The sequence below is a fragment of the Pecten maximus genome, chromosome 7 (assembly GCF_902652985.1).
Source record: "Pecten maximus chromosome 7, xPecMax1.1, whole genome shotgun sequence".
NCBI lineage: Eukaryota > Metazoa > Mollusca > Bivalvia > Pectinida > Pectinidae > Pecten > Pecten maximus.
The window spans coordinates 20,019,325-20,046,181 of NC_047021.1; the positions used below are offsets into that span (position 1 = coordinate 20,019,325).

At 35.8% G+C, this 26,857-nt stretch overlaps 2 protein-coding genes across 17 annotated transcripts in view; one reads left to right on the top strand and one right to left on the bottom strand.

The window, feature by feature from the left end:
- LOC117331838 overlaps positions 1–7,520 on the bottom strand; it is a 28,861-nt gene extending 21,341 nt beyond the window's left edge. For both annotated transcript variants that reach the window (XR_004533661.1, XM_033890764.1), the window contains exons 1-4: positions 7,428–7,520; positions 6,292–6,595; positions 3,089–3,274; positions 1,906–2,063 (exon numbers count right to left, since the gene is read on the bottom strand). Coding sequence is in view for 1 of the 2 variants with exons in the window: in XM_033890764.1 (XP_033746655.1) it covers positions 1,906–2,063; positions 3,089–3,274; positions 6,292–6,388 (441 nt within the window). In the remaining variant the exon portion in view is untranslated. The remainder of the gene's footprint in view (positions 1–1,905; positions 2,064–3,088; positions 3,275–6,291; positions 6,596–7,427) is intronic.
- A 2,912-nt stretch (positions 7,521–10,432) lies between these two features.
- Positions 10,433–26,857, top strand: part of LOC117331839 (ankyrin repeat domain-containing protein 26-like) — a 90,891-nt gene continuing 74,466 nt past the window's right edge. For 12 of the 15 annotated variants that reach the window (XM_033890779.1, XM_033890766.1, XM_033890767.1 and 9 more), the window contains exons 1-11: positions 10,433–10,714; positions 14,075–14,189; positions 15,519–15,692; positions 16,146–16,255; positions 17,674–17,768; positions 18,032–18,247; positions 18,802–18,911; positions 19,483–19,506; positions 23,954–24,038; positions 24,987–25,025; positions 26,419–26,615. In XM_033890779.1, coding sequence (XP_033746670.1) covers positions 10,494–10,714; positions 14,075–14,189; positions 15,519–15,692; positions 16,146–16,255; positions 17,674–17,768; positions 18,032–18,247; positions 18,802–18,911; positions 19,483–19,506; positions 23,954–24,038; positions 24,987–25,025; positions 26,419–26,615 — 1,386 coding nt within the window. In that variant the 5' untranslated portion in view covers positions 10,433–10,493. The remainder of the gene's footprint in view (positions 10,715–14,074; positions 14,190–15,518; positions 15,693–16,145; positions 16,256–17,673; positions 17,769–18,031; positions 18,248–18,801; positions 18,912–19,482; positions 19,507–23,953; positions 24,039–24,986; positions 25,026–26,418; positions 26,616–26,857) is intronic. The other 3 variants (XM_033890771.1, XM_033890770.1, XM_033890774.1) reach the window with 3 other exon arrangements.

The following is a 26,857-nucleotide window of genomic DNA, read 5'->3' on the forward strand; positions in this document are numbered from 1 at the left end:
GAGAGGCTTTAAGTAATAGATAAAGTATGTGAGACTCACATGTTCAGCAATATGTAATTCTGTGAGACTCATTGAGAGGCTTTAAGTAATAGATAAAGTCTGTGAGACTCATTGAGAGGCTTTAAGTAATAGATAAAGTCTGTGAGACTCATTGAGAGGCTTTAAGTAATAGATAAAGTCTGTGAGACTCATTGAGAGGCTTTAAGTAACAGATAAAGTCTGTGAGACTCAATGAGAGGCTTTAAGTAATAGATAAAGTCTGTGAGACTCATTGTGAGGCTTTAAGTAACAGATAAAGTCTGTGAGACTCATTGAGAGGCTTTAAGTAATAGATAAAGTCTGTGAGACTCATTGAGAGGCTTTAAGTAATAGATAAAGTCTGTGAGACTCATTGAGAGGCTTTAAGTAATAGATAAAGTCTGTGTGACTCATTGAGAGGCTTGAAGTAATAGATGAAGTCTGTGAGACTCATTGAGAGGCTTTAAGTAATAGATAATGTCTGTGAGACTCATTGAGAGGCTTGAAGTAATAGATAAAGTCTGTGTGACTTATTGAGAGGCTTGAAGTAATAGATAAAGTCTGTGAGACTCATTGAGAGGCTTTAAGTAACAGATAAAGTCTGTGAGACTCATTGAGAGGCTTTAAGTAATAGATAAAGTCTGTGAGACTCATTGAGAGGCTTTAAGTAAGATAAAGTCTGTGAGACTCATTGAGAGGCTTTAAGTAATAGATAAAGTCTGTGAGACTCATTGTGAGGCTTTAAGTAATAGATAAAGTCTGTGAGACTCATTGAGAGGCTTTTAGTAATAGATAAAATATGTGAGACTCATTGAGAGGCTTTAAGTAATAGATAAAGTCTGTGACTCACTGAGGGGCTTCAAGTAATAGATAAAGTCTGTGAGACTCATTGAGAGGCTTTAAGTAATAGATAAAGTCTGTGACTCACTGAGAGGCTTTAAGTAATAGATAAAGTCTGTGAGACTCATTGAGAGGCTTTAAGTAATAGATAAAGTATGTGACTCACTGAGAGGCTTTAAGTAATAGATAAAGTCTGTGAGACTCATTGAGAGGCTTTAAGTAATAGATAAAGTATGTAAGACTCATTGAGAGGCTTTAAGTAATAGATAAAGTCTGTGAGACTCATTGTGAGGCTTTAAGTAACAGATAAAGTCTGTGAGACTCATTGAGAGGCTTTAAGTAATAGATAAAGTCTGTGAGACTCATTGAGAGGCCTTAAGTAATAGATAAAGTATGTGACTCACTGAGAGGCTTTAAGTAATAGATAAAGTCTGTGAGACTCATTGTGAGGCTTTAAGTAACAGATAAAGTCTGTGAGACTCATTGAGAGGCTTTAAGTAATAGATAAAGTCTGTGAGACTCATTGAGAGGCTTTAAGTAATAGATAAAGTCTGTGAGACTCATTGAGAGGCTTTAAGTAATAGATAAAGTCTGTGAGACTCATTGTGAGGCTTTAAGTAACAGATAAAGTCTGTGAGACTCATTGAGAGGCTTTAAGTAATAGATAAAGTCTGTGAGACTCATTGAGAGGCTTGAAGTAATAGATAAAGTATGTGAGACTCATTGAGAGGCTTTAAGTAATAGATAAAGTCTGTGAGACTCATTGAGAGGCTTTAAGTAATAGATAAAGTCTGTGAGACTCATTGAGAGGCTTTAAGTAATAGATAAAGTCTGTGAGACTCATTGAGAGGCTTTAAGTAATAGATAAATTCTGTGAGACTCATTGAGAGGCTTTAAGTAATAGATAAAGTCTGTGAGACTCATTGAGAGGCTTTAAGTAATAGATAAAGTCTGTGAGGCTCATTGAGAGGCTTTAGTAATAGATAAAGTATGTGAGACTCATTGAGAGGCTTTTATTAATAAATTAAGTCTTTGGGACCCACTTACAGGTTCAGTAATAGATAAAGTCTGTGAGACTCGTTTTGGTTTTGGGGGCGGCTTAGATACTGTCACTATGCCAGGAGTCTTCGGTAACTTCCTCCTTTGCTTTTTAAGTTCTCCAGCACAAATCTCCAAGGTTTTGTCAGCCACTTCTACCACAGTTCCTACAAAACAACACTGATCAGTCACTCTCTTCGGCATGAAAAAATATCTACAGTAAAATATGTTTACTAGACTATGAAAAAATATCTACAGTAAAATATGTTTACTAGACTAAGTGTATAATGTACAATAGATAATCTGAGAAATACATTAAGTTACAGATATTCAGATTCCTCCACAAGAAATATTCCACAAGGGCACAAATCTGTACTCTGTTAGAAGTACTCATTGATAGCATTACCTTATATGATATTATGATTTATTATCTCACTCAATTAAGAGGGAAATGTGCATGCATGAACAACACTCTAAAGGTAATTTTTCCCTGCTTTAGGGGATAAAGCAAATTAAAGGTTCCTGAAGATGGCGTTGTTAAGAATATTTTGAGTTGTTCAATTCTTCAATATCTAATTAAATGTTAAAGAATTTATTAAAAATAGATATCAGAAATAATCACATACCAGATTAAGAAATATATCTAGAGATTCATCATAAAATTATATCCATAACTAGAAAAGTCTGTAAGATATAAATGCCCCTCCCGCCATGTGACCTTTGCATAAAGTTTGACCAAAATCCATGAAAGAATGAAGTGACTATTAGCTAGTATGTAAATTGAATCAGTTGATGATTTTCTATATATATAAGTGTGACCTTGACCTTGACATTGTAACTCTGAAATGCAACATTGTCCTAAGTATACTCAAACTAGCTGAAGTTTGACCAAAATCTGTTGAAGAATAAAGGTGCTCAGTGTTTACTACATTGAATCGGACAGGGCCGAGACAGGACGCAATGGGAGGGCACAGACATGGCATACTCTATATGTCCCCCTCCACCCCACCATTTTATGGCGGAGTCATAAAAAATTGAGATTTCCATTGATATATATATCTGCCTGGTATATAGACACAATCCCAAGGAAGATTATGTTCATTGAAGAAACAAATGTACACAACTATTGTACATGAATACATGGATACCCGAGGTTAAAATTAATGAACAAGGTGAGTTAGGTTAAACTTACCACTGATGACGTTGACCTCCGACTGGAGAGCTACATCCTGGATGAAACAGGGCAGGTCTTTATTACCTGGGGCCATGGTGAGTCCCCCTGTATTACTGATACATAGTCTAATGAGGGGCACACACACCTCCCCCATCCCCTCACCACACGCATCTTCACTGCAGATGTTTCCCTCTGTGTTTAGACCTATAAACAAAAACGTTTCTGTAGTTAGAAGCTAGTGTTAATATTACATACCATTTTTCAAGTAATAAGTGTCCTAGCTGTCCAACAAAACAGCTATCCTTTTTGCTGTCCAAGTGTTCCTGACAGTATGACTGACTGAGGATACAACAATTACCCTTGGACATGCTCCCTAGTGATGTTTTGGTAAAGAGTTGGTGTAACTAGTAGTATTCTGATTGTTTCCAGTTTGAAGTGTGATTGGAAGTTGAAGTGAAGTGCTACTGGGCTGTCTCTGTGTTGGTGTGGATGTTCAAAGAAAAGGTATTTAAGTTCACATTTAATTCCCGCACTGCATCATGCATTAGGAGCAGTTGATCAGGTAAACGAGGATTTGGGTAATGTAGCGACCTCGTATCAGCATATGGGCAGATTTTTAACAGTATTTGCTGATGGAGCGTTTACAATGTAGACGGTGCAATTGCATTATTGCAACTGAAGTACATACTTATGGTAAAGACCTTTCAGCTATATATATTCCGGTGTAGGCTCTCTATCACGACAATACGCCAATAGCTGTATTGTGATCATGCTTAATAAGCAGAGTCAGGCTTCGATCTTCTTAAGAGTGCCATAGCTTAATGAAAAGATGGTCCGTTTTGGGTTTTTACGGTATTTAAGAGGGCACTGGTGGTCGCCAATTTTGCTTTCCAGTCACCAGTAGGAACTTGGGTGTAAGAGACAGATGATGGGTTCATGTGAGGCACCGAACAAGCAGGAGTAAAGCCAGTGCTTGATGTGGACTACACGAGAGTGTCTGAGAAAACAAATAAAAATTGACTGGAGAAAAGACACTAAAGTGTTCCTGACAGACCTGCTACTGATGATTTGTCACTATGACTAATAATATTGTCATGCATGGATCAATCAAGCCATTTAATTACCACAACAATAGCAAGTAAAATATCAAAATATCCTTTTTTAGGGATGTTGACATGGTGCAGTGGTAGCATCAGAGGATACCGTATCTGTGGTCATAGGTAATTTGGTGTTATAGATTGTGAGTTTAAGGTCAGGGCATGAGCATCTTTGTCAGCAATGGTTCATTTTGTATAGGAAATGATCTCTTGGCTAGTGAAGATAGGGCACACATAACTTTCCTTTGTCATTTTTTTCTATGTTTTATATACATGTGTATCTAATTCTAAAAACAATATATCATATAAATATTAATTGTACATACTGTTATACATGTACATGACATGCAATATATCAAGTTCACATATATATAAATTGATATACACTTCCTTCTTCCTCTTAACCATGACCAACAAAACACTTCTGCATACTCATCATATTACCAGTAACCATACTGATTAGATAGTAGATCTCCACTTCAATTGTAAATGTTATCATCCAATCACCAGCCACAGCCATTGATGTTGTAATCCTATTGGATCCTTATTGTACAGTCAATGGATGACATAAGTTATATGTAACATTGTGGTATGTTATTTCTGTCATGTCAACGACAATAATTATCATGTTGATAAATGATAATAATAATTATTTGGAGTTTTATATAGGGCTATATCACAGCAACAATGAGCCATTTCAAAATGGTTCACAAATTAGTATCCATGGTTCTTGGGCCTTTAGCAGTCAGCCAAATCATTCTCAAGTCCTTTGGGATCATACAGCCATAGATGACAATTTAGCTCTAACAGCTTCTAACCCATGACATTTCTTGCATTGCCCAATCATGTTCTCATTTACAGCTGGGTCAATTGAAACACAATGGATTAAAGTATCTTGTTCAAGGATACAACACAGCACCAGTCCAGGGATTCAAATTAGCAACCCTTCGGTCACATAGCCCTGCATCCTACCACTAGACCACCATGCCTCCATGATAATAGATGAATAACAGTTTGGCACATACATATAATTTCCAATCATTAAACTGAGGAACCAGAAACAGTTTTTTAAAGCAGCTGGAAATGATAAATATATTGGACATGTAACTACAGTACCTGGTACTGACCATGAACCATGATGTTCCAAACAGAACTCAGAGCAGGAAAAGAAATGCAGTATCACTAGTCCTTCAGGCAAGTCTGGGTTCAAAAGTACTTGCCCAAAGGTGTCACATAGAGGTCAATTAAACTGAATCAGAATTAATTTGAATAAATTAATCAAATGTAAAAATTACCAGAAATTTTGCACTTGCCAATCGGGCAAGTAGTCACCAATATTTACTTGCCCACAGACCAAATCTACTGGCCTTATGACCTCCCGAACCTCTAGTGTCCAGTTAAGAATGTGATTCTTATAGCTTTTTATAAACCATTATAATAAATATTAACTGGTTTAAGGTAGGGACTACAACACACACATGTAACATACAAACATAGGATACCACAACTCTGATACGTGGACGGTTGACAATTAGAGAAACTATATGGAATTTCCACTTCAGTTAAATTGTACTTCATCTGAATCAGATCTGGTTAAAGATCCATAGACTATGTTATGATGGAAAACTTTAATTTTCAATCATGATATTAACTGACTTGGTATTACATGTACTTTTGATTCATCCCAAAACGATACAGATTGTGTTACATAATGATAATATGTGTAAGATAAAAGCATTTCATATAAGCCTAAACTTAACTGGCTTAAGCATAATTAAAACTTTATGAAAGTAACGTTACGCAAGAAAGCTCCAATGTAAGCGCATTTCTTTGTCATGAACTGACTGACACATTAATCCCAATTTAATATAAGCAAATCAAGACTCGATCATATTGTAATGATTTAATCTGCCGCTGGCTTCTAAACATTTTATCAGAAATCTATATATAAATTCGTATTTATTGATCAACGGATTGTATATATCATATTTTGTTTTAGAATGTCTGGTACATGTATGTGTTATTAATCGTACTCTTATATAAAATTACCATTCCATGTATCAGTGTAATTTTGACATAAATTACGAAAATGGCAAATCGATAATCATAAATGAACAAACTCACCAATCAGAAAGTCCTGGTTTGCTCCTGAAATAGTGATGAACTGGTCATCTTTAACATCTCTGATGGTAAATTTTATAGAATCAATTTCTTTCTCCATGGATCTGAGCAGATAAATGTTAATCCGTCCTGGTGTCACATGCAGACGATGTAAACCGGAAGTTTATTTCATTTCCTCGTCTACAGTACCTTTTTTGTTTTCCTTTCACAAAAGATCTACTTTCATTTTCGTCATTTTCGTCTGCTACGTCCAAGATACATTACACATCATTGAAATATCGTAAACCAGTCTTTATAATACCCACTTCTGAAAAGGAAAAACGTGATAGCTAGTTATATGTATACATGTGACCCATCATGAAGTCGTGTTCATTTTCTTACAGTTGTGTACTCGCCACAGCCGATAAAGATAAGCCAAGAAACTCCCGACGTAAATGAGCGATAAAGGTGATTAAACAGCTACCTACAAACACACTACCGATGTGTTGACACAATGTTTCGTTTTGGCACAATATACAGAGCTATATTATGCATACTGCTATAATTATATTAACTTGTGTTATTTTAATCAAATGTATATACAAGTAAACATATGCACTACATCATAGGCGGATCCAGGGGGAGGGGACCCCCCCACCCCTTAAAAAATGCTAAGTGACTCTTTTGCCAAGAATTATTTCATCATCTGATAAAAATTGGGCTACGCCCTAAATCAGACGTACAGTTTATATAATAATTAATTATACATTATGCATACAAAAATGATACATGTAAATTATATATATATAGATCTACTTCCTCAATGATACATGTTGGGGTATAATAATACCTTCTCAATGATAATGTATATATATACAGTATATAACTCCTCGATGGTATTACTGTTTTCTACTAGTTTTGGTGATTATAGTTCAGTCAGAGCGTTCAGCAACGCTTAACGGGCAATAGCTCTATGTATAATTATTATACATACATATAGCTCCTCAACGCAAAATCGATCGTTTTCACCGGAAACACTTGTAACGTACGTGTTCCTATATATACGTGCTGTATATTGCATCTAACACTATATTGGTCACCTTATACCTGGTATCGGTACATCTCTGTTTCACAACTGACTGCAGCACGTGCATACTTACCAAATGTACACAATAGACCAGTTGATAAGTGTAACTGTTACATCCCGTATGTATACAGATGCTATGATATGAACTTCAGTCACTGACTCTGTACTCACAACATAAGGTATAGGGTTATTTACTGGCATAAGATCAATATATTCATGTTTATCGTTATGAACCAAACGTACCACCAACTTTAGTTTACTTCCCAAAGGCGTAATAGAAACTAATGGGATCATTCATACTGACAGACACGATAATAAAGACGTCTGCTATTAACAATCAAATGGGTTAATGGTTGTGTTATTTGAGGTTTAACTAGTCCATTTATTACAATACATATAACTTTGTAGTGATAATTATTATATAATGACTAATTAAACGTCCGAGTATCTAGGGGCTCACAGATATTTCTCTGTTTTTGTTACGCCGATGATACTGTTTCTCGGAGTCAGCTTCCGGTCTACAGAAGATGCTGAATTCTTTGAAATTATATATAGTGACAAATGACAATTGACTGTTAATAACGGAAGGAAAAAAACAACTAAATTGTTGTATACGGGAATGGTGGTAGAATAAGCGTAAATGAGAACTTTTATTTTGAAAACAAAGAAATAGAAATCGTTTACAGTTTTAATTACATTGGCGTCACAATGAACTTTAAAACGCAAATATTAAAACTGGGCTTACTATTTTGATCAAGGATGTAAATGTGTGTTGGATATTTTGAAGATATGTAACAATTTAGCTCTAGATTTATATTGAATCCAAGTTGAATGTTTTTTATGTTTATGTTTTATCTTTTATATGTCTTAATACAGTTCGACTTTAAAAAAAAAAATCCCGAACGTTACAAAAAATCCACCATCTTCTTACCTTTGTATATTACCCGGAAGTGTCGAATAATTAAATCCTAGTTAAAATCAATGAAGTCTCGTACTGAAGATATGACAGAATTTATAATCGCAAAATATGTTACTGGCATTGTCAGGTTACTGCTGTCTACTATAGTTTTGGTTATGTTTGGTTAAAAGTTTCATTTTCAGCAACGCTTAACCAGAGAACTCTCTGATATACGGTAGTATGCCAGCAGTTGGCAACGAACATTTCCTATGGTGAGTGCGTTAGCGCTCCATAGGATATGTTCGTTGCCAACTGCGGGCATACTACCGTATACGCAGTCAAAATGAGGTACACTCCTTATATTTACATCAAACATATGCATATGGCTTTAACACAGTACGAAGAAAATGAAATGCAATGAGTGTTGGTAACTACGGCAGCCGTGGTTGCTAAGATAATATAGGTCCAGTGAATCTACGTAAAGACACCAGTGTTGTTAACAAAATTAAAAGAAACAACTCAACATTTTTGCTTAATTCCTTTTGCGTATTTAATTAATTGATATATTTACAATCCACAATTTCCGTCTCAGATTGATTATGGTTGTCAAGCACAGGGTTATTATTGTACGCTTCAGTTGTTGCAGAAACGTATATAGGTGCCTACCAGATATACAAGTCTCTGGTTGTTGTTAGCTTTAATTACCTCGCGGAGAAGTTAAATATGCACACATTCCCACATTATTCAGTTTAGTTTTTGACAAAATGCTCATTTGAAGTTAGATCATCGGGTAACAGGAGAAAACGCTAAAATTGCGTTGATCAGTCCTTTAAAAATGGCGCCGTCTAGTTGACGTTCCCGTAACGTTACAAATTGACGACGTCATAATAATATAATGTTACCGATTCCCGCGTTTATTAATCCGTTGAGCCTTTTTCACTGCGTATACGCTAATTTATTCGCAGCCAGAGTTTAATAAGCTGAAGAAGGGAGAGATGTAAATATTTTAGATATATATACTGTCCTTCTCCACATGTTAACATCTCCAAATCTTAAGAGCAGGTTTTCAGTACTTGTATCACAAAGTTATTTCTTCTCCGTGAAACCTTGCAATATAGGCGGAGCCATGACTGTACGTTGCATGTGTAATCAGGTGATATCAAAATACCTTATAGTACAGGTGTGATCAGGCAACATCCCACAACTTTATACCTGTGAATTCATCCCTCATCTCACTCCAACTAACTGTCCGTTCACAAATACCTGTGTATTACAGGTGTGAAACATAGTCTCTGTGTGAACTAACTGTCCGTCCACAAATACCTGTGTATCACAGGTGTGAACTAACTGTCCGTCCACAAATGCCTGTGTATTACAGGTGAGGCCAGGTAATAACCAACCCCCAGGACACACGTTAGTATAGTTCTCTCAGTTGGGCATACTAGAAGGGATAGAGAAATGTGCAATTCTGCATGTCAAATTTTATACCCGTTTACTGTTCTTAATAACCAACTATACCTTTCTGTCCACATAATCAATTCAATTCAATTCATTTATTACTTTAAACCTTACGGTTTATATCTGTACAAACATACACAGTACATACATAACAGGTAATTACATACAATACACACAAAGGTAGCCGATGAACAGACCTCACATACACACACAATCTCACACAGAAGTCTACTCTGAATTCAATTCATCATCATCGTCATCATCATCATCATCATCATCATCATTACCACCACCATCATCATCATCATCAGATAGATTTACATATATAATGTCGATATACAAATGTACATGTTTTACATCACTCGTGCCTTGTTAGACTCAAATCTAGCGAGTTTTCGGAGATCACTAATATTTTCAACCCTTATAACTGTATAAGTTTGTACACGGTATAATCGGGTAACATAGACTTAGGCCTACTGTCCGTTCATAAATACCAGTATAGGCCTATTACATGTGTTATCAAGTAATACCCCACACCACCCCAAGCAAGCCTCGGGTTGAACGTTCATGAATCCCCCCTCGAGATTCCTTTGTGACACCCCCAAGGCACAGGGAAAGATTCTATTAGTCCATGGTTAAACCACATGCAAGGTCGGGTTTGATATTTTTTGTCATTGAAGAGTTATTTCCCTTGTACCATACCCAGTACTATCAAAGCGAGGCTGTCAAACCATGGCGGACGTTCGAACAGGTAACAGTCGATAGCGTTATTAGTTACCAACAATGAAGAAGTTTTTCAAGAAAATAACAAAAAATCCTAGCAAAGATCCTGCTCCTCCTGGATCTCCACGTTTAGGTGCTGGCGCCCAACCTATACCAGAGCTTGGATATGAAATTCGTGATAAGGATTTACCAAAACTACACAAGGCAGCATGGACAGGGGACATAGCGAAAGTGAAGCAATATGTGAAAAAGGATTGCAGTGCTCTTGATAAGGAAAACAGGTACATCCGAGCTTTTTACTACCATACATTAAGAATTATACGCTGTACTTGGTATATCTATGCATATGTTCTGTGGAATGTCAACATTGTTAGGTTAGTCTGACACCGAGTGACAGCTCCCGATCGCGATTCATTCAGACATGACCTGACAGGTATGCTTTATTATGGTTGCCCTTATGTTTTTGTTTACAATTGTTTCATGTGCATGCAGGGCATTTTCGCTATATTATGGTTATCGATTATATATGTGATGTAATAAATATTGCTTTTATCCAAGTTGATTTTATTTTTTTCAAATGTAAACACGGTGCCATCCCTCACATTCCAGTCATGCATGATAGAGTAAATATATCGATTAACACAACATGTACACAGACGAGAAGGCCTACTAAACAGGTGTGAATTCAATATTCTTGATGTTTATTATCCTTTGAGAATAGGAAAACTGCAATGATTTATGGGAAAAAAAATATATATATGTAGGCTGTTGAGTATGTGTGCTAGGTGTATTTTTTCATGACATCAATACAACTTGAAACATGTTATCACTAGTTGTCTTCCATTATAGAATTAAAATGAACAGCTTTAGCTCTGTTACACACACTTATATGTATGTATGCTAACACAGATAGGTGTCTGAAGTGAAAATTGACTGTTCAATTGGAACTGAATTGGGTGATCTGTGACATCGGCGACCAGTTACATTTGTAGCTCAGTTGGTAGAGCGTCCGTCTAGAGTTCGGAAGGTCCGGGGTTTGAACCCTGGTCTGGCCGCTCATTTCTCTTTATCCTGTTACAAAATTGGTGAACTTTCCAACCTTTGTTTAAAGCATTGGGAGTATGCTTAGCAAGGAGATACCCAAACTTGTGATCGTATGGGGCTAAAACTTGGAAAAAAAAGGAGGGAGGGATGTAGTGGAGCTGGACTGGGTTGATCATCGGCAACCAGGTAGCTCAGTTGGTAGAGTGTCTGTCTAGAGTTAAGAGGATCCCAGGTTCAAACTCCGGTCTGGTCGCTACATTTTCTCTTTTTCCTGTTACAGTACACTGCTATCAACTCATTGATCATACTTTTGTCTTACTAAGATCTTCAATGGCTATTTTAGCCTTTGTAGAATATTTGTGCACATGGTATATCATATAATATATTTATGCCGTGGTAAGCCCAACCCTGATAATAAGCACATTCATATGAATTACAATTAAGTAGTGATGTCAGTACATGTAAGCTATATTTTATTTTCCAAGTTTAAGTCCACTGCCTACTTTGAAAGGGTTAAAGTTTATTGGTTGGCCTCGACTCCTGGGCTTATTCCAGCACTGATATTTGGTAATTTGTTGCCTATGATATATATTTTTTTGTATTAAGCTATTTTTCCCAAAACACCTTCATAATCAAGCCTTACTATTTTGCTAAAATGTTCGGTTGAAAAGCTAATAAATCTGGAGTTTATAATCTTTTGACTTTTTACCTGTCTATAAAATGAAAATCTGATGGATTGGCAGCAGGGGAGGTATTTATATTTACTGTGTCACCTAATGCTATTTATATGACATTGTAGATTATAGGTCCCATAAATCAGTAACAAGTTGTTGGGACTAGAAACAGACGAGGAAAAATGACTATTAAATTTGAAGTTTCATTGGCTGGCAACAATGAACATGTCTATATATGGACAAGGAAATTCTCTTCTCAAACCTTTTCCAGTCTTAATCAGCACAACAACAAAAATGGTTTTATTATTTTCTCCATTAATTAGCCACTCTTCAATTATTATGAAAAACACCTGCATTTGTCGTAGGAATTGATCTGGTCAAAATTGGTGCTCTATAATTGGGTGCAGCTAAATTTATCAAAGCCTCTATATATAGATATTGGAAATCTTATAATGGAATTTGATGCTTTTTTCCCTTAGAGTGTAATTTGGTGCCCTTAGACTGTAATTTGGTGCCGAATTAGATATGGTGTATATGCATGGAAAATAATGGGTATACTGGCAAGATTTCATTCTATCAATTGGGTGAAATACATTATTGAATGAGAGGGAAATGAAGCAAATATGATATCAGGATGAGTCAAGTACTGGTGACAATTAAGGTGATCATTCATGTTTTTTAGGTCTCAGGTTTGATTCCATGCCTGGCCAAGTAACATTTTCCCTCTTTCATTATCTATTCAATGGGATTGTGATAGTTTCAACAAAGCATCCAGAAAAAGTACTATTCCTGGTAAATTGTGTATTGTGTCGTCAAGAAGGAAGTTGAACAAATTCATTCCAAACCAAGTAAATGATCAAGTAGTTTGAGTGTTTGTGAATTGGTGTTTAGCAATATCAACACTCTACAGGTGATTTAAATACCCTATTGAAGTGTTGTGCAGTATGATAGACTGGGAATATAGAGATTTTATTAAGTCACATGTAATACACCATTACTCGGACATACGATCGGGAGTGTGTAGCACCCGATAAATCTTAAAATGGTATTCAAAGCATTTACTGAAATGTTAAATATTGGTGTTAGATTAAATACTTGACCGAGTTGTATTATCTGTGTATGTGGAACCAGGTGTAATGGAATTTGAAGGTCTGTGTCGACTGTGTAGTCCATGTGTGTATGTACACACCTAGCTGATCAAACTAAATGCACAGAGATTATCGATCATCAAAAGGCTGTTGGTATGCGGCCGTTTGTCTGTTCATTGAGGGTAACATGTATTGAGTATAAATTGTTTTGGGGGTTGTGTTCTAAAAATAACATCTGCAGAATAATATAACAATACCACTAAGTATAATTAAAGTTCTAGCAGAATTTGCATGCTAATTAGATTCTTGAACAAAATAATAATAAAAACACAAAGTGCCACTCACAAAAAATGAAAGAAGACGTGTAGATTATTCTCATTGTTTGCTTTAGGAGACAGATGATTGTGTCATTTCTATTGTTCATGGACTTATTTGATTTGCTGTTCCTGTTGTGAAACAAAACAAGAAAGTCTGAATATTCCACTATTGGATTTCAATAATGTGTTAAAAGTCATTAAGATTTTCTTTTTCATTTGATCATAAAATTGACACCGAAGAAAGCACCAGTCTTTTAAGTTTAATAAGTCACATTTTAGAACTTTCTATCTGAAAGTGAAACACACCTTCAACTTGGTCAAATCAGAAAGTTTAAAACAACAACTTCAACTTGATCAAATTAGAAAGTTTAAAACACAAATTCAACTTGGTCAAATTAGAAAGTTTAAAACGCAACTTCAACTTGTCAGATAAAGTTAAATGCAACTTCAACTTGTCAGTTATTTTGACTTACAATTAGATGTTTTTGGCTCTTAACATAAAACTGTTTGAATTTCAGAACTGCTCTCCATTTGGCATGTGTACAGGGTCACTCTGGTGTGGTACAAGAACTACTAGAATGGCATGCCAAGACGAATGTTGGTGACAACGACAGTAAAACCCCGCTCATCAAGGTAGCATCCTGGACTCCATCATAAGTCCAGTTCACTTATTTTATATTGTAGCTTTTCTTAGCCTGCAGGTATTCTTGTATCTGAAGGGAAATGGTTAAAAAAACTTCTTGCTTCTTGATATCGATGACATCGTTAAGTGACATATAATAGATATGTTCAAAAGAGTTGACTGAGTGAGTTAAAATGAATGGGTAGCAGTACCTACTTCACAATATCATTGACAACAATAATGCTTACATTTAGAAGTCAATAGTAAACAGGTTTCCCCTATATAACTTGGAAAGACAAGCTATGTGTTTTTACTTAGGTTCACCACATGACATCCTTTGTAGACAATAAATAGTACTGAAGTTTTATTTCTGGAAGTTAAAGCTTTCTGCCAAGCCACCTATTTGTTGCAGGTAAATGCAGAGTTATGCCAGCATCTGCTAAAACTGCCTCAAGATATAAAAGTTACATGCTTTCTACCTGTTAATTATTCCTCTGGAATACCTTGGTACCACAACGTATCTCTGCCAGTGCCACATTCATGTGTGATCTACAAATCAATAAGTTTTCCCACCTTGGCCATCTGCCACCTACAAGTTGTTTTCTTGGAAGTCACTGTCTTAATTAATATTGATCTTTGTTCTTGCAAGGTCTAGTAATACAACCTCTGCTTCCGCTAGCTCTTATCAAAGTATAAATATTTAATCTCTTTAAATATGATACTTTCTGGTGAAGTAGTACCAAAAGTACTGTAAACAGGCGTTTCTTCATCAATTCTGTCAATTTATCTTAGTTCAGTAAGACAATTGACCAATCTGGAACCTTGACAATATCACAGGTAAACTGAAGCATTTGGAATAATGTATTGTCATGTAAGAATGGGGCCCATATTATTTTCTTCCTGAAGGAGCTCACATTTAAATTCTGTTTATCAATGTTAGGGACTTCATGTAAGCTAGTATAATATAAATGTATAATGTCATCAAGGTAATGGCTCACTAGAGAGCTTTCTTCATTAATCTTTTTTGTTTCTACTGGCAAAGACCCTGTCTCCTGTTTGCAATTACTGACAAAATACAAGCACTGTTTGTCCTGGTAAATTGCTTCTTTATGATCACTGACAATAAAGTTTTTTTTTTCTTCCCTAACAAAGTTATATTTGTCTATAGTAAAACTAAACATCAACAATTATTTATTGACAAAGCTTGTGATTATTTTTTGTCCCTACTGACAAAGTCTCTGATTTTTTTTCAATCCCTACTAATGAAGTCCCTGATTTCTTTAGTCTGTAATGACAAAGCCTTCAATTATAATATTGAATATCATTGACTTTGTCTCCAGGCGGTGGAGTGTAACCGAGAAGAATGTGTGATGCTACTGCTTGAGCATCGTGGAGATGTGGATGCGATAGATCGTGATGGTGACGCTAGCCTCCACATCGCTGTCCGCAATGGCTACACCAATATTGTCAAAGTCCTCCTCCGTAATGGTGCCACTATCGACAAAAAGAACAAGGTCAGCAAAATGCATCATCAGGATGACTGTATAACTTTCTAATCAGATATATTACACTAGTAGTTGTTTTGTTCCACATTTGAAAGTCTATCTTTATCACTGTAGTAAAAATGTATAAAAATAACTTGATAGTTCAAAGAAAATATCATTTAAGCCATCTACTTTTGAACGGGGGTTTGTAGAAGTTGGAATGTAACAGCAAGTTACCCTGCCTGTTGTTGTAATGCCTCTAGATGTTGTAGTCACAGTTCCTAAAGTGTCTGCTTGATCAAGTTTCATGGAGGTGGCAATTTACACTCATTTGTCCAAAAGGGACAGACATGATTTGTTGGTTGAGCTGTCATCACACAAAATCATCTCTTGTGAGAATGAAATACCTTAACAAAAAACACCTCATCAGTATAGCACTAGCATTTGTAATCTGCCAATTATTGATGAGAATTTTTTTCACAGGAGGGTTGTACACCACTGCATATTTCCTGTAAGGGCAAGAAGCCAGAGATAATAAGGATACTGTTGTTCGACAGCAAGGCATCAGTAGATGTTTCAGATGTCAATGGCAGGTAGGTATATATATATATATAACACTACAGCTACCATAGTTCTCATGGCCGACAGGTTCTGGGAACACCTATTGCTGCGCAGTAACTTCTGTCAGCACTGATCTCACTATCCTATACAATCACATGTCCGGCAACACCTAGTTAGTTAGTTACAACTCCTCGACAGATTCTTTGAACACACTGACCTTGCTACCCTACACACTAAGACAGACTCTACACCTAGTTTATACTCCTCGACAGATTCATTGATCACACTGAACTTGCTACCCTACACACTAAGACAGACCCTACACCTAGTTAATACTCCTCGACAGATTCATTGATCACACTGAACTTGCTACCCTACACACTAAGACAGACTCTACACCTAGTTAGTTAGTTAGAACTCCTCGACAGATTCATTGATCACACTGAACTTGCTACCCTACACACTAAGACAGACTCTACACCTAGTTAGTTAGTTAGAACTCCTCGACAGATTCATTGATCACACTGAACTTGCTACCCTACACACTAAGACAGACTCTACACCTAGTTAGTTAGTTAGAACTCCTCGACAGATTCATTGATCACACTGAACTTGCTACCCTACACACTAAGACAGACTCTACACCTAGTTAGTTAGTTAGAACTCCTCGACAGATTCATTGATCACACTGAACTTGCTACCCTACACACTAAGACAGACTCTACACCTAGTTAGTTAGTTAGAACTCCTCGACAGATTCATTGATCACACTGAACTTGCTACCCTACACACTAAGACAGACTCTACACCTAGTTAGTTAGTTAGAACTCCTCGACAGATTCATTGATCACACTGAACTTGCTACCCTACACACTAAGACAGACTCTACACCTAGTTAGTTAGTTAGAACTCCTCGACAGATTCATTGATCACACTGAACTTGCTACCCTACACACTAAGACAGACTCTACACCTAGTTAGTTAGTTAGAACTCCTCGACAGATTCATTGATCACACTGAACTTGCTACCCTACACACTAAGACAGACTCTACACCTAGTTAATACTCCTCGACAGATTCATTGAACACACTGAACTTGCAACCCTACACACTAAGAAAGACCCTACACCTTACCAGTATTTATCAGTGTCTTGCTTTCATCATAAAATCATTCAGTTTTTGAAAGCTAATGTGAAAATTTTGATAAGTTTTGACCAGAAAACAAAATGTAAGCTAACCAAACTATGCATCTAAGACCAGGAACCTTTACATCCTACCAGAAAACTGAAATGTTTAAAATGATTCCATTCACCTATTTCACCTATACTGTCATAGGAAATTGATATTTAAAATATAATATTTGTATTGGAAAAACCTGAAAAATGGTGATTCTTATAATCTCGAATTGTGCCTTTGTCATGATTTATCTGCAGTAACAATACTTTTACAGAACTCCGTTGATGCTGGCCAGTTATGATGGATCCGTGACAGCTGTCCAGCTCCTCCTTCAGTGTAACGCTAACACAATGATCAAAGACACTAAAGGTGGACCCTCTCTTCTAAATATCATCAACATTACATATCAATCAGAAAACTATTAGCAGACATTGATTATAAAGAGATTTTATTAAAGACAGAGCTAGAATCATTAATTTTGTTAAGTGTGCAGTGTTTAAGTAATCCTCAGACTGTGTTAACTTGTTTATGTACTGGCCGATCAGTCACAGACTTACCATCACATAACTGTGATTCCTATTGTTAGAATATCTGTGAATTTATTACGTTTGTTTGAACTTTACTTCTGACAGGCTTTACAGCAGAAGACATTGCAATGATGACGGCCCAACACGGATGTTGTCAGTTAATTCGTGACCACAACATGAAACTACGTCGGTCCGTGAGCGGGGCCAGCAGTGTTAATACTACCCCTCGCTCATCCATGGGAATACCAAGTGCTACACCCACACCACGTGATAATACCATCACCCCTGAATTTGGATTACCCATCCAGCAACAGTCTGATGGTAGGTAGGACAACATGGGTTTAATTCTTCAGTCGCGTTTTAATTTTAAAGTTCTCGACCAAAAATTAAAGTTAAAGGAGTACCGTATAGCTGGATCAATACTTTGTGGTCAGGAAGCTGTGGATTTAGTTTGTGTAATTCATTAATAATTAACAACGGGTTAGTGTCTGATGATCCCGACACACAAGATCGTCAGGCAGATTTACATCTCCATACAGTGTAGTCAGGTCATTTCAGATGGTAATGGGTCACTCGAACATGAACTAGGTGGTGGTGTGGTCATTCAGGTATGAACACTGATGTGAACTGTTGATGTGGTTAGACTCCTGCATGCATGAACTAGTGGGATATCTATATCATTCTGATGTGAACAGGTAGTGAAGTCACTCAGGCATGAACTGGTGGGAGGTCACTCAGATGTGAATAAGTCATTCAGGCATGAACAAGATTGATTAAAATGTATCAATCATCTTTAATTCTTTTCTTTGTATTTGTTATATTCACAATTAACTGAATATAGGCATATATGGTATAAACATATCCTTGGGTTGTAGATGAATCAGGAGATGAAGATGTGAGCAAGCTGTCAACTGGTGGAGATTTCGATCACTCCTGGGGAGACGACACTGACATGAGCCTATCTGTAGGGGACAAGAAGGGCAAGGTGAGCATGACCGTCCTCTTTGGGGGTTTAACTGGGTAGAACTTACATGATTCAATAAATAGCCATTACTGTATCACATGATTCAATAAATAGCCATTACTGTGTCACAGTGGAATGTCATTATGGCCAGTTCAGATATGAACATACTGGATGCTGGAAGGCACCTTTTGATTACTTAAGCATAGGTGGTGGGATACAAACATTTTCAAGGAGTTGTCAGTTTAGGAGATCAAAAGAAAATCCCATCTTGCTCAAGTCTATAACACAAATCTGGCAGTCTTCATGTTTGTAGCATTCATTAAGGAGTGGGGTTTTAGAGGAACACTCTTGTTTTATGAATCTTCAGAATTTTTCGCAGAAAGCAACCTGTCTAGACATAAAACTCAACTCTGTAGATGGGTAACTGTATCCTGATACTGTAAAAATTCTTTGTTGAATTATGCATGTTTTTGGTTACGTTAATTTATAAATTTGCTTTTCAAATTAAGTGTTAGTCTGATAAAGAAACAATTGTCAAAAGTCATATGGAAGTAGAGTTTGAATGAGTCACATTGGTTTATTTTCTGAGCAGAGATTGGCAGGCCAGCGGAGACCAGTAAGTTATACTGCTGCTGTCATACTGTCAGAGATTTGTGTTGGCTATATAGCTTTCTACACCATTTGTCAGACAGTCTGCTGAATTTGCTAATCTTCATTTACACATGGACACATTTCTTCCTTAAGGATTTATTCTTGTTTTATGTGTCACTTCATCACATTGTCACTTATAGGGGTACAGTGGAACACACTGGTCATGTGTCACTTATAGGGGTACAGTGGAACACACTGGTCATGTGTCACTTATAGGGGTACAGTGGAACACACTGGTCATGTGTCACTTATAGGGGTACAGTGGAACACACTGGTCATGTGTCACTTATAGGGGTACAGTGGAACACACTGGTCATGTGTCACTTATAGGGGTACAGTGGAACACACTGGTCATGTCTTATGATCACTAGTGTGTCACTTGATCACTGGTGGTATCATGTCACATGAACATTGGTGGTACATGTATTATGTCACATGATAACTGATGTTATGTCACATGATCACTGGTGGTATATATCATGTGACATGATCACTGATGTTATGTCATATGATCACTGGTGGTATCATGTCACATGATTACAGATGGTATGTCACATGATACTTGTTGGTATTGTGTCTCATGATCACTGATGATATCATGTCACATGATCACTGATGATAACAGGTCATATGATCACCAGTAGTATCATGTCACATGATCACTGATGGTTATCGTTTCACTTGATCACAGGTGGTATTGTGTCACATGGTCATCGGTGGTATAGTGGCACATGATCACCAATAATATCTAATCATTGGTGGTATCCTGTCACATGATCACTGATGATATTGTGTCACATGATCACTGATGATGATATTGTGTCACATGATCACCGGTAGTATTGTTACACATGATTACTGGTGGAATGTCACATGATCACTGGTGGTATTGTGTCACATGATCACTGATGATGATATTGTGTCACATGATCACCAGTAATATTAATGCTACACATGATTACTGGTGGAATGTCACATGATCACTGGTGGTATCGTGTCACATGATAACTGATGATATTGAGTCACATGATCACCGGTAGTATTGTTACACATGATTACTGGTGGTATTGTTATACATGATTACTAGTGGTATTGTTATACATGATTACTGGTGGTATTGTTACACATGATTACTGGTGGTATTGTTACACATGATTACTAGTGGTTTTGTGTCCCAATGATAATTTATGTTTTTATGTCACGTGATGATTAGTGGTGAATTGTTGATGTTTTGTAACGTGATCACTATAGTAATGTATCACATTATCAGTATTTATATACTTCTAATCAGAGGAATAAAGAGAAAAAAATGTTTAAGTTATAGATATTCTTGGACATTGACAGCTAAAAATACAAGATTAACTTTAACTCTAATGCCAGATAGACGAATTTATCAGATTTCACAGAAACTGTATAGCCCTTTCTGTATATATATCAGATATCAGAATCTTGAGTCTCTACATTATAGTAACCATGTATACTCTGTGACTGTTTAATTGAATGTATAGTTGAAGACAAACCATACATTCTTCAGGCCACCTTCTTTAAAGTGTATACAAAGACCAAAAATCCTCTGTGGAGTTAGTATTTCAGGATCCCAAGGTCAAGATTACTATTATGATTAAAGTTTCTGAAATTTATGAAGCGATGATATTTCTTTACATGGAAGCTGGTACATTTCTACTGTTCCCCATAGATGTATGATATTTCTATACATGGAAGCTGGTACATTTCTACTGTTCCCCATAGAATTCTGATGTATGCTACTATAGATATAGTATCTGTTAGAACATATACCAGGTAGTACCTAGTATCTAATTAGCTAGAGCCTTATTCCACATTTTTGTCGCACATGTAACATACAAATTGGGAAACAAATGTTGTGTCTGCAATCATCCACATGTGTCCAACACTAGTGTGTCACACTTGTAATACATGTAAGGTGTGTTTATACTTGCATGAATTGAAACAATATGTCAATATCTAATTTTCCTTTTCTTTTATGTTTAAATTAAACATTATTGATGTAACATAGATTGACCTGTAAGCAGTCTTGGTTTAATGTGAATACAGAATTGTATCTGTGTATTACAAGCTTCAGCCTGATGAAAAATATTGGTACATATGACTTATGACTGCATTTCATAAAAAGTCCCTTGGTCAAGATTTATTTTTACGCAGTTATATATTAATGTACAGTAGGATCTTGGACCCTACCAGGATCGAGGTGTTAGTGTTAGTGTAGCTTTCAACACATGACCATATTTTAAAATATTGAGGATGAAGTGTGATGTAGTATGTCAAGGTGGTGTGATTGTCTATTATATATGTTATCTTTATAGGAATGAGTATTTGTGGTACATTAACACATATTGTCTGGTAAACATGTTTCCAGTGTAGAGTAAGACTTTATTATGTAAAAGTAAAAAATGATAATTACCCATGGTCATAGCTTATTGTAGCAGTGTAGGGCAAGGATGTATCAGATGAAATGGTCAAGTGTCATTAACTGTAGCTTATTGCATTGATGATGAAAGGTGAGGATGTATCAGATAAAATGGTAGAGTGTAATTAACCATAACTTATTGACGATGTAGTACGAGGATGTATCAGATAAAATGATCGAGTGTAATTAATTTAACCATAACTTATTGATGATGTAGGACATGGTTGTGTCAGATAAAATGCTCGAGTGTAATAAACCATAACTTATTGTCGATGTAGGGCAAAGATGTATCAAGTGTAATTAAGCATAGCTTATTGACGATGTAGTACGAGGATGTATCAGATAAAATGATCGAGTGTAATTAATTTAACCATAACTTATTGATGATGTAGGACATGGTTGTGTCAGATAAAATGCTCGAGTGTAATAAACCATAACTTATTGTCGATGTAGGCCGAGGATGTATCAAGTGTAGTTAAGCATAGCTTATTGACGATGTAGGGCGAGGATGTATCAAGTGTAATATTAACCATAGATTATTGTCCATGTATGGTGAGGATGTATCAGATAAAATGATCGAGTGTCATTAACCCATAGCTTGTTTATCAAACCTTTTGTGTAGGACAGAGATGATTCTGACATAGATGCCACATCTGACCTGGAGCAGGTGACATAAACTTGTGTGCTGTGTGTAGCTTGTGTAATGGTGCCACCCCTCAGATGGCCACGATGTTGTGTAGAAATTTCACGATCAAGACATTTTTATTTACTTGTTAACACATGATTATGAAATATTCAGGAGAAGATTTGCCAGAACTCTGTCATACTGATGATGTCAATGAATATTATTCTGTAGATTGAGCTTGTTTCCGATTTAGCGATTCCAGGCTGCAAATTACAGACTATCTTTATTGAAATATCATAATGATAATAAAATACAATCCAAAGTTAGTTGCTGACTTTAAAAATTGACTAGGTTGTTTACGTAATGCAAAATATGTTCTGCAACTATATTCAACAGACAGCTCAGTGTGTGTTCTCAGTTTGTCATTATTTATCATATGTTGTAGGGTTGTGTTATATCTGTGTATTGTACATGATTCCTAACTTCTACAAGACTGTTTTTATCCCACGTTTGATCCTGTCATTACATATTCTTATTTCATATATTCATGATCAGTTGTTATACCTATTATATCTATCAATTATATGCTTTTAAATGTCTTGACTGTATAAACATCAGATCATCCAGAAATCTTAGTAGTATAACCGCTGTATAAATGGATCATTCTAAAAGATAAGTGATGGATTGTTACTACAGTATTAGAGGGCTCATCCAGACAAAGCCTGCTGCTCAATCCTGTTGTTTACCTAATCAAAAGAATATATTTAAAATCAAATTGAAAATGAGTCATTTAAAATTAGCCAAATTGTGTCCATGTTTCTGGCCTTAGTTGTAAATAAGTTTTCCTGGCATTGCATCAGTTCTGCCTTTCATTAATTATATTAGCAGTGTTTAAACTGATACTTAAAATGCTTCATTTGTATCAATTTCTATGTGTAGATTGGTAGTGTTTGTTAGAGGTGAATGGACATGCTAAAAGCTTGTCTGTAATCCCTGCTTGAATATCTCTATGCATTTTAATTAGCTACATGCACACCTGCACCTTTCGAACAATAATATTTCAACATTGTTGAAAAACCCACTATGATTATGAATCATTTTAGATACTTTAGTACTGGAAATTGTTTTGAAACAAGTGACTTTTCTTTACACAGGTAATTATAATTCCATAGTATTGAGTTTAAGAAATATATAAGATACATGTTGACTTCTCGAAGAAAGTATTGGAAAGTTATACATTACATGTATTGATAAAAAAGGTTTGTTTTGAAGGAAATCCTTGGTTGCAGCGATGTAAATTTCTATGGAGATGTTTTACACAAGTTAATGTTATTGTTACAGGACCTGCCTAAGATAAACCTAGCCCATGCTATGACCAAGTCATTACCGCGAGACAACATGAGTGATGATGGTGGAGGAGGGGACGGTATGTTGGCTGATAAAGTCTTTTTTAATACTTCATTCTGTACATTGTATTAATGGCATGGTTCCTTCTATTGCCATGAAAATACTTTAATTTTCTTTGAAAGCAAAAACTTTCAAGGAAACAATTTAGATGAGTGTTGTTTGTTCAAGCCTTGTACCCTTTACTCCTAAGGACAGCTACATTAAAAAAACTAGCCTTTTGAGGAAAACTCAATGAAGAGATTTACTCTGAGTAAGACATTTGTAGATTAATAATACATTGAGGTTAAATAGTCAGAACTTGAAATATAAAATAATGTGTTCAACTAGCAAGTAAAACAACAATCATAGACAATCATTCTCTGCTTGATATATAAGTTTTGTTTATGGTTTGTAAACATGTTTAATTTTATTGTTTGGTAACTGTGGTATTACTGATAATTTTGGATGAAACACTGCATGGTTTGTTTGAGAAAAGGTTGTACACTGAATTTGGTGGGGAAAGCCATTTCCATATTGAATTTATGATTGCCAAATCTTGAAATTCAAATTAAAGAAAAAATAAAGATCAAAGAGAGAAAAAAAAATATGACTTCATGGTTGTGTCTGAGAATAGGTTGTTGAATGGATTTGGCAGGGGAAATGCATTCAAAATTGGATTTATAAATAACAAAGTTTGGAACCCAATTAAAAATGATATGATGGCAAGTTGCATGGCATTTCAATTTTGATATGTATGTCTGTTGTAAGTTTTGTGTTAGATGTTATTGTGGTGTTGTAAGTTTTGTGTTAGATGTTATTGTGGTGTTGTAAGTTTTGTGTTAGATGTTATTGTGGTGTTGTAAGTTAGATGTTAGATGTTATTGTGGTGTTGTAAGTTTTGTGTTAGATGTTATTGTGGTGTTGTAAGTTTTGTGTTAGATGTAATTTTGGTTTATGATTAATGTTCCTTGTGTTTCAACACTCTTAGCTCTACGATCCTGCCTTAAACAGTCGAGTTCATACGCAGGTATAACCTCCGTGGTGCCAAAGTTCTGGGTGTCCCCTCTAGAATAGAATTAGCATGGCTGAGTTTGACCTGTAAAACACAAGGGAATCACGGTTTATTGATATATACCCCTTTGATTTTGGCCCAGAAAACATAATTTAGTAGTGACTTTCTGTTCTCTCAATCAACTTGTAGTATGATAGCTACCCTGAATATGCTACAGCTTTTGAAACTTGGTTTAAGAAAATAGAAAATATATATTTGAGCACTGAGTCAAGTAAACAACATTCTCCTTGTGTTTTTAGGTCCATGTTCATCCTTCAACTAATTTGGTGTCACTTCATCACATTGTCATCCAAATTAACTTTTTTCTTTTCAGCAAAATATATTATTTTTGTTTGTAGTGGTTATGATATGAAAAATAATACTAAAATGTCAGATATCTAAATTAACCTGTGAATCCAATGGTCTGATATCTAACTCCTTTGATAGGTCTGTTTACTTGTGATCAAAAGTTTGTAGTAATTTTGAATAACATGACAAGATTACATATATTTTTAGGTTCAGTAGCCAATGGACCATTGCCAATATTTTGAATGACCTTAATTTGTCAAAGTGTTTCCTTCATTGTCATAGATTATTTCAGTGACCAGTATTTTTTACAATTTTAATCCTGTCACCAGACATATGATGTGATATAGGTGACAGGGTTCGTCTGGTACTGGTCACTGAAACACACATAAACACATCTAAGATATCCCGTTTGAACCTGTATATATGTATGACAGTATAGTTTGAGTGACCCGTACTGTTTGCAGTGAACCATTCCAAGGCGTGACAGTGTTTGGTAATACATTGAACTAATTGTTGATATTCAGATAGCATTGTATGCCAATTTATTTGAAATACAATGCATTTAAGCATCAAACTGCTTTGTTATGGTTTTATAACAACTATAAACATGCATAGCAAGGCAGCTCATTGCTTCTATTTACATTTTCAACTTTACCATTTGCTTATATTAATTGGATTTAAATGAAAATCTTTTATTCATCACTGATATGATCCTTTGCATGGAGCAGCTAATTGTGCTTTTGAACTGTCTTAAAGATAGTTAGTTCATATTGTGACATTCAAAATAATGTAAACTCGACAATTATTATACATGTACAATAATTAGTCACTGTGGTAAAATATACAATGCATTGTGACAGAATGAACATCTCTGCAGCAGGTCAGTAATCAACTAATGTTTTCAAATTTTTGTGCAAAGATCCTTTGATATGTATCAAATATCATTGAATTAAAACTTACTTTGTGTACGATACTTATTATGTGTTTGTGTAATTTTAATAATTTAGACTTTAAACAAAGAGCTTGGTGTTGGTCAGTTGTGGCTTTGTGATGTTTACAGAGGGTGGTGCCCATGGCCAGCCATCACCTCGGACACCAGTGTCCAAACAGGACTCCAACAAGTCACTCCATTCTCAGACCTCTGTTGAGGACGACTGGTCGGACGATGAAGAAGTGTCACAAAACCTCAGTCGCAAGTCAAACACTCCCCGTGTCACCTGGAAGGAAGGAAACCAGCTGTCAGAGATGCATGTGATTGTAAGTTAATGATATAGACAACCCTGTATTAAACAATCACTATAGCTGGGAATGTATTCTTTCTCTTAGTGCAGGTGGTAACATGAGAAGTTAATATACTATACAGTCATTTAATGATCAATGTCTGGCTCTGTCCAAGCATCATCAGGATATTGGTCAATTACAGGCCTTCAGCAACATGCACCCCAGTGTAATAATCTGATATGAAGAAAAAGAAACTTTTCAAAATACATTAAATGTTC